The sequence below is a fragment of the Dryas octopetala genome, chromosome 7, assembly GCF_963921425.1.
Source record: "Dryas octopetala chromosome 7, drDryOcto1.1, whole genome shotgun sequence".
NCBI classification, from domain to species: Eukaryota; Viridiplantae; Streptophyta; class Magnoliopsida; order Rosales; family Rosaceae; genus Dryas; species Dryas octopetala.
In genome coordinates, this window is record NC_141372.1 from 20758939 (window position 1) to 20774413 (window position 15475).

Consider the following 15475-nt stretch of genomic DNA (forward strand, 5'->3'; position numbering starts at 1 on the left):
CATTCTGCTGCTTCTGCAATCGACCTCTCTGCCTCCACCGACATCGATCCAGCTGGCGCTGCCATCTCTCTCTTTCTCTTGTCCCTCCCTTTGCGATCTCACTCTGCAAGTCTGCAATCAAACCTTAGTCAGTTAGTCTTTGCGATCTCACACAGAGTCTCTCTCTCTCTCCCTCTCGAGTCTCGACCCTCAGCCTCCATCGACCCTCAGCTCGACTCAAAGCCTCAAAGCCTCAAAGGTACTCCGATTTTCGAAACCCTCTTTTTTGTTTGATATTTTATATTTTATATTTTCTAATGATGAGATGATTATTTTTAATTTGTATTTGTACTCTGAAACCCTAAGAAATGTTCAAATCAAACTTTTTTCGAGTTCATTTTTGGAGTTTTAATTTTTAACGATTTTGAAAATAGGGTTATTTTCTTTGTGTAATTTGTATGGAGAGTATGAACATTATCTACTATTGGGAATATTACCTAGCTTATGATGAATATATTTATATGCAGAGCAGAGTTTATATATAAGCATTTCAATATTTGAATGGAATTGATTGGTGTATTTCTAGCTAGCCACCTGGTTTTTACTAGTTCAATATTTGATGGAATTTGTTAATCTGGCTCTTTGTTTTTATATATAACTAGCTTATTAAATGTTCAATGCAGATGAATCCTAGTCCTACAAGTAATATTGTTGAGGAGTCTGGTGAAGTTTCAGTGAGAAACAATGTGGGTCAAAGTGCTGAACATGTAGAAGATACAGCAGATAAAAGCCCTACAAAGAAAAGGGCAAGAGGCATGGCAGTAGGTAAGCGTAAATTAAGATCTCCTGCTTGGACTTTGTTTGAACCATTGCCTATGGAACCAGATAAAAAGAAGCGTGCTAAATGTAGACAATGTGGTGTGATATATATATATGAGATAGTCAATGTGGGACGGGTAATATGTTGAGTCACATGAAAAATTGTCCTAAGAAAACACATGGTGATTTGCAGCAATTAATGTTATCACAGTCTGGATTGCGTTCCCCAAAATTTGATCATGAGAAATTTAGAGATTTATTGATAGAAGCAATTATCAAACATGATTTACCTTTTAGCTTTGTTGAATATGAGGGCATTAGAGCTTTATTTGCATATATATCTCCTGATATCAAGCTGCCTTGTAGAAATACTGTTAAGGCATGTGTTTTAAGGATGTTCAAAAGGGAAAAACTTAAACTTGGTAATTTGTTAAGTATGGTTCCAGGAAGGATTTGCTTAACATCTGATTTATGGACCTCTTTGACCACTGATGGATACCTAACTCTTACAGCCCATTTTGTTGATCAAGAATGGAGATTGCATAAAAGGATTTTAAACTTTTGTCATATGCCCCCTCCACATACTGGTGTTGCTTTGTGTGAAAAAATTAATGCATTATTGACTGATTGGGGGATTGAGAAGAAATTATTTTCTATTACTTTGGATAATGCTTCTGCAAATGATTGTTTTGTTGATCATTTGAAAAATCAATTGAACTTTAGAGGTCTACTATTAATGAATGGTAAATTCTTTCATGTTCGCTGCTGTGCTCACATTTTAAACTTGATAGTTCAAGAGGGACTTAAAGAAATTGATCCCTCTGTTTTAAAGATTCGTGAATGTATCAAATACATAAGGGGTTCAGCTGGGAGGAAACAAAAGTTCTTTGAATGTGTTGCACAAGTAGGGATAGTAGGTAATAGGAGAGGCTTAAGACAAGATGTGCCTACTAGGTGGAACTCAACCTATACCATGCTTGACAGTGCACTTTTTTATCAGCGTGCTTTTATCAATCTAAGATTAAGTGATTCAAGTTTCATTTTTTGCCCTTCTACAGAAGAGTGGGATAAAATAGGAAAGATTTCAAAATTTTTGGGGTATTTTTATGAAGTTACTTGCTTATTTTCTGGAACAAAGTACCCCACATCAAATTTGTTCTTTCCTAAAGTGTTCATAATCCAACACAGTATCAAAACAGCCATGGAAGATAGGAATGATTTCATGAGAAGGCTGGGAACTTCTATGAACTTAAAGTTTGAAAAGTATTGGTCAGATTACAGTTTAATTCTTGCAATTGCAATTATTTTGGATTCTCATTATAAATTGCAGTTTGTAGAATGGGCTTATACCAAGCTTTATGGTCAAGATTCTTATGAATTCAAACGTGTTAGTGACACCTTGTCTTCTCTTTTTGATTTGTACATGTAAAATTTGTCACATCTTGTTAATTCAAATCGTCCAAGGAATGAGACAGCTAGTCACACGGAAGATGGAGACACCATCTTTGAGGTAATTGCTGGTTTTTTTTATATAATTCATAATTGCTTGTTTGATAATTGTTTATCTTTTTTTATAAGTGCTTGTTTGATAATTTCATGTTTTTTTTAATCCTTTGTAGGATTTTGATAATAGTTATAACAGTGGTGTAGCTTCAAGTACAAAAACTGAATTGGATAAGTATTTTGATGAAGAAAGGCTAGACAGAAAGCAAGAGTTAGATGTTCTTTCTTGGTGGCAAATGGAGCAATTTCGTTATCCTATTCTTTCTAATTTAGCTCGTGATGTGCTAACAATTCCTATTTCCACTGTTGCATCCGAATCAGCCTTTAGTATTGGTGGTAGAGTACTAGATCAATATCGCAGTTCATTATTGCCTGAAACTTTTCAAGCTTTGTTATGTACTCGAGATTGGATTTTTGGCAAGGGAGGTAAATTTTACATGCCATTATACTGTTATGTTCTTTTATTCTCATAAAGTTATATTTGTAATTAGTGTTTTTTTTTTGTGCTTAGTGTTTGATAAAGAACATGCTGACTTGGAAGTACTTAGTGAAGATGTTTTCAATTTGACCATTGAGGATAGTGGAAGCAGATCTGAACAGTGTTCTAATACCATTTCTGTTGATGATTGATGAAAGGTGCTGTATTTTTATTGTTGTAGCTGTAATTTATATGTATTTCTGTTTGCATTTGATTGCACAATATTAATGGAACTGACAATGTTGATATGGAAAAATATAGAAACATACATTATCATTAGTTTTTAGAAGAGCCACTCTGGCTCTCTATTTGAATCATTTAAATCTACTAGTTATAAATTCTTGTGGATATATATAATAGGGAAAGTAGTTATACACAGGCTCCCCATCATGGGTGTTGAGGATCATAATTCTCATTTTCTTTATAAAATAATCACATATATTCTTAGTTCTTATTATAGGGCACTGTAATTGTAAGTAAAACTATTAAAAGTTTGGTCTTTCGGGAGAGCTGATCAGCCTGATCTATATGAATGTTTTGTTCCCTTCTACTTATAGGCTATGTGAGCTTTGTTGCTGCTGTGAATAAGTTAGTTAAGATCTCTTTGATCTCATTCCAATCTTTTCTTCTAAAACTGGAAATTGTTATTAGGTGTCATTGTGATGTGTCAACATAATTTGCACCACCTCATTAAGACATTGTCTTGCTACGCAGCCACTAAATACTGTATTGTAATTCTTTTATGCTACTCTTCCTTGTCTAAAGAACCAAATGTCTTGCAGGTATCACTCCCTTTGTGTGGCAATGTGGCATTAATCATTAATTGAAGTTCTTGGTGTGGCAATGTGGAATTAATCATTAATTGAAGTGGTGTTCTGTTTATGGCTGGAAGATTGTGATAAATTTTGGGCTGTTTATTTTGGGGAGAATTAGAGAATTTTGGGCTGTTTTATTTTGGAACATTGTGATAAATTTTGGTTTTGGCTGTTTATTCATTTTGGAACATTGTATATATGTATTGAATTTTGTTTTGGGCTGTAATTTTTGGCTGTTACTTATTTTGGAATATTGCATAAATTGAATTTTGGGCTGTAATTTTTGTAAGTATTGTAAGATATATATTAATTGTAATTTTGTTTAAAAAATATTAATTTTCTTAACGGGTAGAACGGGTCGTGTCGTGTTTATTCGTTTTAATTCGTGTCGTGTTCGTGTTGGGGGTTTTGTCACCCGTTACTTAATGGGTCGTGTCGTGTTAACCCGTTAAGCTTAACGGGTCGTGTCGTGTTTGACCCGAACCCGCAAAAAACGACCCGTTTGCCAGGTCTACCGTGAATGCCTGCAAAAAATTTATCTTTTTCTTCCGTATACTAGATGGGTCCCACTTGGTAGAAGATTGGAAAGACTAGTTGCCCCATCTCTTCTCTGCATTGAAGAATCTTCACAAGCTCATCCAAGCACCATGATGAAGAAGCATAGTTTGGTGAAAGAATGACAAGGGCAAACTTTGACTCCTCAATTGCTTTAAGAAGTTCTGGATGAATGGACTTTCCTCTCTCAAGGTTTCGGTCATCTTTAAAGGTGACAATTCCTTTCCGATCTAGTTCAGCAAACAGATGGCTCACAAAATTCGATCGGGTGTCTTCCGCTCTGAAACTTAGGAACACATCATATTTCCATTGACGGGGAGGAGGAGGAGAAGAAGAAGAAGAAGAAGAAGAAGAAGGTGTCGACGACATACTTTTCAAGGCCAGTTTTAATGGAGGAGGAAATGTATACTTACGTACATGTATACTGAGTAGTGCTAATTATAAGATATGGGTAACACTTACATTCCGTAGGACTCAACGGGACTTTATGTGAGGCAGAGAGCTTAGATAGATATCTATATTGCTTTTGGTCAATGGTAGAAGGGTTTAATGGTGAGGGGGCCTCCTCAGTCCTCTGATCAACTTCCAGGCACCTTCCAATTCCGGACGAAAGTCAAAGCAAGAAGTTGCCTCCACAATAATAAAACGAAACTAATGACAACTTCTCTTTTGTGAATAGAAGTTGTCAAAAGTTAATGCACTTTCGTAGAAAAGTTTACACAATTCTATAATAATAGTAGACAAAGGTCTATAAAATTTACTACCCCATGTCCAAATATACTAGAAAATATCCTTGATATTTCTATAAAACATGTGGCTAGGAAAAGCTATGGCAATGCGAAGCAGGGAAGGGAAGTGTTTTGGTCCTCCCATATCGTCAGTATCTGATGTGAACAAATCATTTTGCAACACCTGTCAATTTGAAGAAACCATACCAGACAGCTAAAAATAAATAAACAAATTTCATGTTAGGACGGATGAAACCCACTTGACCCTTTCATATTCCCATTCATATTCACTAAAGAAACTTGGAACCTATTTCAACGAAGTGGAAGAAAAATCCACCAACTAATAGCTAATTACAGTGGTGTATGAAATTAAAGAGTTGAAAATTCCACCTTCAACTCTATAAGGATTAAGGAGTAGCGACTAAGCAGTTTGGACCAAAAATATATGAAATAAAAGAATTGAAAAATTACTAAATAGTCCATGAACACATAACATAGCATAAAGCTTGTGGATTTTAAAATCCAACAGCAGCTGGAAACAACATCCAGTCTCCACCCATCAAATTCAATACAAGCACTTCGTCCGCTTACTAGGTCCTGCTAGTGCTGCCCCACCATCATCATCTTCATCATCAACCTGTTCAAGGCTTCGCTTGGTGGTAGTAATGGCACCAGATGCCGATACTGGTACAGCAGCAGAAGCAGCTGCGTTCTCAAAATCAGTACAATCAGAAAATATTTCCACAGTCTTCTCTGAAATGCTAACGTTGTTGCTCTGCCTCTGCCTGAATGTTTCCGGAGAAATGCTACTGCTGGATTGCGTCATTATTTGGTTCAACTCTTGCACATCTTGCTCATATATCAAATGGACCCCGCACTTCTTTACCTTCAGACCTGGCCCCCCGGTTTCAAAGAAGAACTCAATCTCACTGCAACTGGTATGCCACTCTGTTCCAAAGTATTTACCATCACGGGGTATGTAGACTAGCCAAAGGTGATCTGACCCAACCTGGCAAAATTCTGCATTTATTCCAAAGTAAAATGCATCGGCTTTTATTCCATCGGCTTTGAGGCAGCATCCACTAAAGTAAAGGTGATCAGTAAAGGTGCCGAATTGACGTATAGCAGGCTGATCAGACGAATGGAGTACAAAAACAGCACACAGAGCATATCCCATAAACCCACTATTATTCCAACCTGGAGGTACCTTTACACTTACTGAATTCCCAACACTTCGATGCCTAAACCACTCAGGAATTTCACTTCCAGGAATTACAATGCGAAAATCCTCCTTTGCGTCAGTGATTCCCTGTGACATAAAAATTAGGGTGTTAATGTCTGTGTTTGTACAAAAACGCACACACTCACAAAACAGATATCTAAGGAGCACGCACCTGACGAAGGAACGTCTTCAGCATTTCAAATGCTATGTTGTCATTTATTTTGAAGCAATTGGTGAAATAGAAATGCGATTTGTCCAATTTATTGAAATTGGATGCATCAATTTCCAGTGAAGAACAACCATTTCCTTTTACATGCAATGAACTATTTGTAAGAAGGCCTGACAACTCTTGAAGTCTCGTGCAATTCTCCAAGTTAATGAACTCAAGCCTAAGACATGATCGGACCATTGAAGGAAGAAGAACAAAATTATTTCCACTCAGATCTAGTTTCACTAAAGAGGGTAAGCAACTAATACCGTTGGGAAATGCTCTTTCCCCAAGATTGCAGTTACTTAGTTTTAGATCCGTTAAATTACACAGACCAGATAACGGCAACTGGAAACTCATTGGCTCTGTATTCACTCTTTGCATAAATCCGGAAGGCAAGAACTTATTCAAAGATCCCCAAACCACTTCACATCCATGAGAAATTGTATCTTTAAATTTTTCAAAAAAACCAAAAGAGGAAGGTAGTTCTCTTTTTGTAGTATTGCCCACGTCAAGCTCCTCCAAACACTCTACCGGAAGTTTGATCTTTGAGCAACCAGAAAAATCAAGAACTTCCAGAGACTTTAAGCCGTATATGCTTATTGGAAGACGCACAAGATGTTTACAACCTATCAATTTCATCAAAGTAAGTCGTTGAAGCATTCCAATAGAGGAAGGTAGTTCTCTAATGGCAGTTCCACTCACATCAAGCTCCTCCAAACAATCTAGATCGCCCAAGTCATTTGGTAATTTATCAACCTTTGAGCAGCCAGAAATATTAAGAACTTCGAGAGATTTTAAGCCACATACACTGTTGGGAAGGCCCACAAGGTTTTTGCAATCTTTCAAGTTCAAAAAAGTAAGTCTTTCAAGCACTCCAATTGACTGGTCAACCTCATGCAGTTGTATACATCCTTCAAGAATCAGAAGCTCAAGATTTGGCATACTTTCAAAGTTTGGGGTGCTCACAAGATTCAGGGAGTGACTGAGGTTAATGGCTTTTAAATTGTATAAAGGCTGTCAAGTAAAAGCATAGAAAATTAGTTTCCATGATTTAACAACTCCTATAGGTAACATAAGATTAAACAAGTAACAGGATACATACCTTTATTCCCATCTGAAAATTTTTAATGCAACTATTACACAAGTTAAGCTCGAACAGCTTCTCTAGGTTGAAATGTGATGGGAAAGATTTTAACGGATATCCGACCAAATCAAGAATCCTTAAACTATTGGGAAGATATTTAAGCTCATTAGAGAGACTCGCATTATTAATTTTGAGGTATCTCAGTTTGTTCATCATTGAAAAGGCACTCGCGTCCACATTTACTCTTGGCCCATCTGTTGACTTCAAAATTATGCCTTCTAGTATTTCTGTACCCTATTAAACAAGAATACAAAATAGTGAACCTCATAACTCAAGAAAAATGGTTAGTACAGTACCTTGTTACATAATATATTAACAATTATAAACTTATTCTTATACTTAAATCCCTTACAGTATTTTTGCTTAAGACATAATTGGCATCTTCACAAAGCCACAACCTACTGCGCCTGCCTAGCTCATTAGGAGATTCTTGGATGACAATTTCCCGACCCATTTCTTGTAGAGAATCATGCATCCACAGCCTTTCATCCAAAACAGTTAGGAGAGATCTCTCGATGAGAACGTTTATTCCAATAATTGCAGAAAGATCGCAAGCAGTTAGTATTTTTATTACATGATCTTTGTACTCTCCGTTAAAGAAACATGCAATGTCTAGGAATATTTTCTTCTCTTCATCATCTAGACCATCATAACTTATTTTAAGTATTTCAAAAATTTCCGAGTTGCAAACTTTTCCTAGTTTTCTCAACGCACAATTCCATTCACTTAGACCTCTCCTATGCAAAAAAGATCCCAAGACTTCAAGAGCTAAAGGAAGACCACTGGCATAGTTCACAACACACTTAGACAGAACAAGATAATTTTGTTCTGGGTACTGTTTTTTAAAGGCATTCCAACTAAACAGCTGAAGAGCTTCACCATTATCTAGCCCCTCGATCTTTACTCTTCTCTCTACTCCATGCTCGACTAACAAACGCTCATTTCTAGTTGTAATGAGAACTCTACTCCCAAGACCAAACCACCCTTGATTTCCAGCCAAATATTTTAATTGGTCCAGATGGTTCACGTCATCAAGAATGAGAAGAACCTTTTTGTGACGTAAAAACCTGCTCATTATCGTTGCTCCTTGGTCAAGGTCCAATATGGCATCCTTTTTCATCCATATCCCAGAAAGAAGTTGCTTCTGTAGGTTATCTAAGCCACTTTTTTCAACAGAATTTCTAACATTTGTAAGAAGGAAACTTTCTTCAAATTCGTGAGATATCCTCTCATAAACAACTTTGGCAACAGTTGTCTTGCCAATCCCGCCCATCCCCCATATACCAATAAAGCGAACATCATCCTCCCCTGCACCTAAATGCATATTGATTGGTTCCAATCTTGAATCAATTCCAACAAGGTTCTCCATATTACTAAATAATGTACGGCCCAATTTTGTCCATATAACTTTAACAATATTTTTAATGAGCTTTGACTCGTACCTACAACAAAATGGATAAAAAAAAAAAGCATGTTATTCATATATATGAATATTAATCAAATTGACGTAGATCTGCTTTTACTAGTTCTTATCATGGAACTTGAAATTTGGTCAAAGTAGCTGATCAAATGAATAACTACACAACATATATCTTTGCAATGTATTCAATTTCTTTCCTATTCGTTTAATGATATTTAGCTTCAGAATTCAGATTGGTCATCTACCTAGCTATGTCCCATGTGAATTGTAACACAATGAAAAACACCGAAATCTACTATGTTGTTAAGTAATGCAATATTCAAAATCTTATATTGATTCCACTCATTTAACCGGCCCTGTAAATACAATTGGTGATCTACTTCCATTAATCCTCATACATTGAACCATTTTGTTTCTAACTTTCTCAAAACCTTTTCAATGGAAAGAAAGATAAAAGAAATAAGAAAACATACCAATCCTTTGAATTCCACCCAGAGATTTTTGCCACTTTAGTTAAAGCTGATCTCCACCTTTTCACCTTCTCTGTGTCATCCCTAAACCTTTTTTCAGGTTTAGTGAAGGCTTTTGCAAAACTCCCGGTTTGTTTTCGTACATTTGAGGGATCGACATCATAGAAAACTGGCATCACTGTTTTTCTTGCTTCCATGCATTCAAGAATCTTTAAAAGTTCGTCCAAGCACCACGTTGATGAAGCATATTTTCTTGAGAGAATAATGAGAGCAAACCTTGATTCTTCAATTGCAGTCATAAGTTCTGGAGCAATAGATCTCCCTTTTCGAAGTTCAGGGTCATCTTTGAAAGTTATAATTCCTTGTTGCTCTAATGCAGTGTATAAGTGGTCTGTAAAACCTTTTCGGGTGTCCTCACCTCTAAAACTCAGAAAAACATCATATTTCCATTGAGGAGTTGAAGAAGGGAAAGATGTAGACATTCCAAGTGTGCTCATCGCCATTGGAACTACTTTGATCGATTAATTCTAGAAACAGTTGTATAATTGTACTATGAAGTTGCGAACATCAGTTGCTTTCTTGGTTTCTATGGTTGTTGTTGTGGCTCTGCTTCATCTTGCTCCGGAATCTAATACACAAACAAACACACACACACACTCACTCTTCATATGTGTGTGTGTGTTAACTTTTTGGTTATTGTCATCCTTCTAAACTCAAAAGACTATATATACCTCGATCAGAACATGATGGGTGGTGCATTCATATATAGAAGACAGTATAACATTTAGTAGCAGCTGAAAAATGCATATATTATTCCGTAGTATGACATCAAGCTAACAATACATCATTAACCAATAATATTAATTAGAGAAAAGACTTAAGTTTAAAAGGAATGAAAGAGCAAATTAGGAAAACATGTATGTGCAGAGATGTAAAGTAAAAAACCAAAAATAGCTTAGGCCAGTCTATTAGCTAGATGATTACCTGGGTTTCTTGGCAATTTGGAAGTTGGTTTAGCTTTCTTTGAGATCTGTGAATTACTAGCAGCTGATCAAATCAAGTTGTGTGAGGAGGTAGCTTAATTGTGTTGTGTGTTGGTGATTGCCTAAAAGAAATGGGTAAGAGTAGGATTAATTCTTTGGGACTTGATGAGAGACCGAGATGCAGAGGAATGTTAAATTCTTTTGGTCAAAACTTCATTGGGGGTTCCTCTCAAGTCAAGTTGCAGGCATCTTCCTGGAAAAAGCTTACAATAAATTTCAAGGCCCACTGATTTGGTCTCTGGCCAAGGTTCACTGTCTTCTTATTTAGGCATGGCCCGCCACCTAAATACTTAAACAAGGTCTGAATTCAACCTCAAGTGGTTGCTTTGAAAACATATCTGATTAAAAAATATAGCATTGATGCATAATAACTTTTCTTTCGGGGCTTAGGCCCACCACAGTACCAAAAGTAAAATAAAATTGATGTAATTTGTATTTGTAATCTTCTTCATAAACATTGACATGATCATGATCTTAATTATATAGTCTGACTTCGTTCATTTTTTGTAAAAAATATTTTTTAATATGTAATATGTAAGAAAATTTATAAAAACATGCAATATGTAAGAAAATTTATTTTTCTGTGTCCCCTAGTCCATCAAAACTTATCTGAAGCGCATTGATAATTCTTCTTTATGTTTATTCTTTAGCCTATTTATTGAACTTTTTCATACGTTAGTGCTTCTACCTCATAGAAAGGAACCTATAACCACAAGGAACCTATAACCACAAGAGCTAATAGAAGGTCATGAACATATGCAACGATATGGTTTAATTATAACATATGTAAAAGAATTTACTAAAAGAACCATAGTATTTGCTGCAATAAGTATATACATATATATATGTGGGCTCCAACAAGGTCATACCTCAACATAAATAAATTGAAGTATACCTCAATAGATGGAGCCTGATATACATATATATATATATACACACATACTGATATAATAATATAATAAGCATATAATTTAGCTATACGCATGTGTATATACTAAAATTATAAGCTTAATTATAACACTAAGAAAATTGATTAAAGGCAAAACTGCATTAACCAAAAAAAACACACTATAAATAACGAAATTATTAATAATTAAATGTTTATGAGTAATTTATTAGTGTGACTGTAACAGTACCACATAGTGTTATTAATTTACATATATTAATTATATAACACATGTATATTTATTAACATTATTTTAAACATGTAAATCTGCTGTCCACTCATAATCCGGGAGTGCTGCTATTTACACACCCTTTTTTTTCTTTTTGCACACCCCTATCACTTAATTAATGAATTTACAAATTTACCCTATTATAAAAGAAGGCGGCTATTTGCACACCTCTAAATTTCTTTTTGCACACCCTTTCTGAAAAAAAAAAAAAAAATTCAAGAAAAAAGACCATTTGGCCCTCCCCTCACCCACACACCCCATCCCCATCTCCCCCCCCCCCGGTACACATCCCATCCATCCCCATCTCTCCGGCACACACCTCACCGTCGAAGCCCACCCCCCACCCTTTCTATTCGGCCCGCCCCACTCTCTCTCCTTCCCTCTTACCCCGCCGACCACCGCACCCCCTTCCCTCTTGCCACCTCCCCCTCCTCCCTGCATGCACCACCCACTCTCTCTCCTTCACTCTTACCCCGCCGACCACTGCACCCCCTTCCCTCTTGCCACCTCCCAATCCCTCCTCCCCCTCCTCCCTGCATGCACCACCGCCCAAGCAGACAGCAATGCCGAACCCGGTGGTTTCATTCGACAGGTACCCGCCGAATAGAATAGGATTGTTCGGTAGGTACCTACCGAACGAAACCACCGGGTTTGGCACTGGTTCGCCGAACCCGCTGCAATTTTTTTGTGGGTGTGGGTGTGGGTGGCTGGCCGGTAAGGGGTGTTCTAGAGAGTGATGGCCGGCATCTGGGGAGTATTTTCCGACCAGTGGGGTGACTGGTGGTGGCCGGAGGAGGGAGAGGGAAAGAGAGAGAGTGGGGCGGGCTGGGGCTGGGGTTGGGTTTCGGGGAGAGAGAAAGATGAGGGGATGGGGGTGCGGTGGTCGGCGGGGTAAGAGGGAAGGAGAGAGAGTGGGGCGGGCCGGGGCTGGGGTGGTTACTCACGGGGGTGAGGTGTGTGCCGGAGAGAGGAGAGGTGAGGATGGGGTGTTTGGGTGAGGGGGTGTGTAGGGGGGGAGAGATGGGGATGGGGTGTGTGATTTTTGGGTGTGTGTGTGTGTTTTTTTTTCTCTGTTTAGGAAGGGTGTGCAAAAAGAAAAATGGATAGGGTATAAGGTCTTTTCCCTTGAGTTTTTTTTTTTTTTTTTTTTTTTTTTTTTTTTTTTTTTAAGAAAGGGTGTGCAAAAAGAAAAAAAAGGTGTGTAAATAGCAGCTCTCTTGTAAAAATACCCTAAAGCCCTTCCCAACACACCCCTCTCTTCTTCCTTTTTATTTTTTTTTCCCTTATTTCCTCTCCTTCGTGTTTGCAGACTGCAACTTTTTTTTTTTTTTCCTTCTTTCTTCTCCTTCTTCATTTGGCAGTCTGCAACTTTTTCCTCCTTTTTATTTTCTTTTGTCTGCAACTCTCCCGTCAACAACATCAAGACCACCCTACCTCATCTACCTCCCAATGTTCGACAACCCACTGATCACCTCTCTCTCTCTCTTTCTCTAGGATTTCCTCTGCCCGACGGCGAATACCGGTGAACCAGGTGGTGAGACCACCACCGGTCACCTCCTTATTTTCTCTGTCTTGTCTCTAACAGAGCCAAGCTGCCACCAGCGCCACTCCCTCGTCGCACCGTTCGAGCTTCCACCCCAAAGAAGTGCCTAGCTGCTCCATCAACATCAGAAGTGCCTCTAGCTGTTCTTCCACATCGGAGAAGTTCCCAGCTTCCCTCGAGCCGCCGACATCAGCGACAGCTCCTCCATCAGCGCGCACCGTCGAGCTTCCACCTCGAAAAAATTGCAGCTGGTTCGGTGGGCACCTACCGAACGGGTCGTGAATGTTTGGTGGGTACCTGCCGAACGAAACTCACATTCTTCGGCGGATGACTGTCGAACGAAACTGTTAGTTTCGACATACCAGTGTCGAACAGCGCGGGCAGCTTCGACGGTGCAACCAAGCAGTTGAGCGAGCGAGTGTTTGAGCTCAGTGCTGCACGCGATGGCTGGAAGGAGTTGGAGCAAGCAGTTGGGCTTCGCAGAGCTTACAGGAAAGGTGGTGTTGCTGGGAGGTGGAGTTGCGAGAGAGAGTGTGGGTTCGGGAGAGAGAAAGAAAGTGAGGAAAGAGAGAAAGTGGCTGGGTTGATAAGCCAGAGAGAGAAAGGGAGGTAGGAGAGAGAAGTGGGGTTGGGGCGCTGCGCACGGTGGTGGGTGTGTTTGCTGGTTTTTTGTGAGAGGTGTGTATTGTTTGATTGTTTGGTGGGGTGTGTGGTGTTTGATGAGTGTGCCGGGTGTGCAATGAGAAATTTGGTGAGATAGGGATATTTTAGTAGTGAGAGGTGTGTGTTAAAGAGAAATTTCAATTTTAAAAGAGGATAAAGGATGTGTAGGAGAAAAGGGTGTGCAAAAAAAAAAAAAAAAAGTGTGCAGATAGCAGCACTCTAATCCGGTCGATCACATCAAAAAATTGGTCGCAGCCAATATAAGAAAGTTGTTATGAAATTTGTAATAAACTTATATGAAAATAACAGAAAACCGCAACAAAACCGAAAACAGAAGACACACAAAAGTAAGACAAAATAAATTGGAAAAAAATTAGAGCAATATTTAGAACTTACCTGTCACTCGTCAGACGTGTAAGAGACTTCGGACGTTGGGATTAGAATTTAAAGTTGCAAGTACTAAAACATTGGAAGCACCCGATTTCTGTAATAAAAGATTGGAACTTAAAATTGCTACTTATAATGGTGGAAATCGATTCATAAAATTTGGATGCAGCAAACTGTAAGAAAATGTTATGAATTAAATTTGTAGTAAACTTATATGAAAATAAAAGAAGAACACAACAAGACCCAAAGACATATGACACACGAAAGGTAGAAACAAGAAACGTAATGAAGACAGTAAAGCATTTAAGTACAGCTGAAAAAAAGCATATATTATTCACTAGTATGACATCAAGCTAACAATACATCATTGACGATGTATATTAATTAGAGAAAAGGCTTAAGTTTGAAAGGAATGAAAGAGCAAATTAGCAAAACATGTATATGCAGAGATGTATATTAAAGAACCAAAAATAGCTTAGGCATGTTAGCTATTAGGGAGATAATTAGTTGGAGCTTAAGCTAAACTGGGTTTCTTGGCAATTTGGAAGCTGGCTGCAAGTTCCTTTAGCTTTCCTGGAGATCTGTGAATTACTAGCAGCTGATCAAGTGAAGTTGTGGTGTGTGTTGTGTGTTGTGTGAGGAGGTAGCTTAATTGTGTTGCGTGTTGGTGATTGCCTAAAAGAAATGGGTAAGAGTAGGATTAATTCTTTGGGACTTAATGAGAAACCGAGATGCAGAGGAATGTTAAATTCTTTTTGGTCAAAGGTACAAAAAGCAGAGGGGTTTCTCTCAAGTCAAGTTGCAGGCATCTTCGTGGAAAGAGCTTTACAATAATTAATATCTTTCAAGGCCACTTGTATGACTTGGTTTACTGTCTTCTTATTGCAACTTGTGAGCTATCATCCGAACAATATTTAGGCATGGCCCGCCACCTAAATACTTAAACAGGGTCTGAATTCACACCTCAAGTGGGTTTTTTGCATAGAAAACAAATCTGATTAAAAAATATAGCATTGATGTATAATAACTTTTCTTTTCGGGGCTTAGGCCCACCACAACAGTACCAAAAATAAAATAAAATTTAGGTAATTTGTATTGGTAGTGTTTCAATAAACACTGAAATGTTTATGATCATAATTATATAGTTAAACGAGTTCTGACTTAGTTCATTTTTTACAAGATTATTTTTTTAATAAAAATCTAATAGTTAAACGGTTCGAATCATTAGACGATTACCCATTAAGTACCAGAATGCTAGTTTTGTTGTTTTTAAGAGTATATATTTTTGATGAGTCCACCGTTACTATGCTCCAAAGATAC

General features: G+C 37.8%; 2 protein-coding genes and 1 pseudogene across 3 annotated transcripts; 1 reads left to right on the forward strand and 2 right to left on the reverse strand.

The window, feature by feature from the left end:
* The first annotated feature begins 592 nt into the window (after window positions 1–592).
* Window positions 593–3085, forward strand: LOC147280447 (zinc finger BED domain-containing protein DAYSLEEPER-like; annotated as a pseudogene).
* Window positions 3086–4149: 1064 nt separating this feature from the next.
* On the reverse strand, window positions 4150–4518 carry LOC147280448 (toll/interleukin-1 receptor-like protein). The gene has a single exon (XM_086252214.1). It carries the CDS (start codon window positions 4516–4518, stop codon window positions 4150–4152), a length of 369 nt encoding a protein of 122 aa, XP_086108340.1.
* Window positions 4519–5125: 607 nt separating this feature from the next.
* Window positions 5126–11414, reverse strand: LOC147280449 (TMV resistance protein N-like). 2 transcript variants are annotated; one of them, XM_086249941.1, is made up of 6 exons: window positions 10329–11414; window positions 9348–10006; window positions 7807–8896; window positions 7413–7688; window positions 6272–7324; window positions 5126–6186 (listed from the first exon to the last, which is right to left on the reverse strand). In XM_086249941.1, the coding sequence occupies exons 2-6, from the start codon at window positions 9845–9847 to the stop codon at window positions 5443–5445; spliced, it is 3663 nt and encodes a 1220-aa protein (XP_086106067.1). In that variant the 5' UTR covers window positions 9848–10006; window positions 10329–11414; the 3' UTR covers window positions 5126–5442. The 2 variants fall into 2 exon arrangements, with proteins under 2 accessions (XP_086106067.1, XP_086106066.1); XM_086249940.1 differs by having other exon boundaries at window positions 9348–11414.
* Between the last annotated feature and the right edge of the window lie 4061 nt (window positions 11415–15475).

What these genes read in the sequence shown, in the direction of transcription:
- LOC147280448 (XM_086252214.1), bottom strand. Translation starts at nt 4,518, where the DNA reads ATGTCGTCGACACCTTCTTCTTCTTCTTCTTCTTCTTCTTCTCCTCCT.
- LOC147280449 (XM_086249941.1), bottom strand. Translation starts at nt 9,847, where the DNA reads ATGGCGATGAGCACACTTGGAATGTCTACATCTTTCCCTTCTTCAACT. An exon ending in GGGTGGAATTCAAAGGATTG is followed by an intron (nt 8,897 to 9,347) that starts GTATGTTTTCTT and finishes ATTTTGTTGTAG; the next exon opens with GTACGAGTCAAAGCTCATTA. An exon ending in ATGTCTTAAGCAAAAATACT is followed by an intron (nt 7,689 to 7,806) that starts GTAAGGGATTTA and finishes CTTGTTTAATAG; the next exon opens with GGTACAGAAATACTAGAAGG.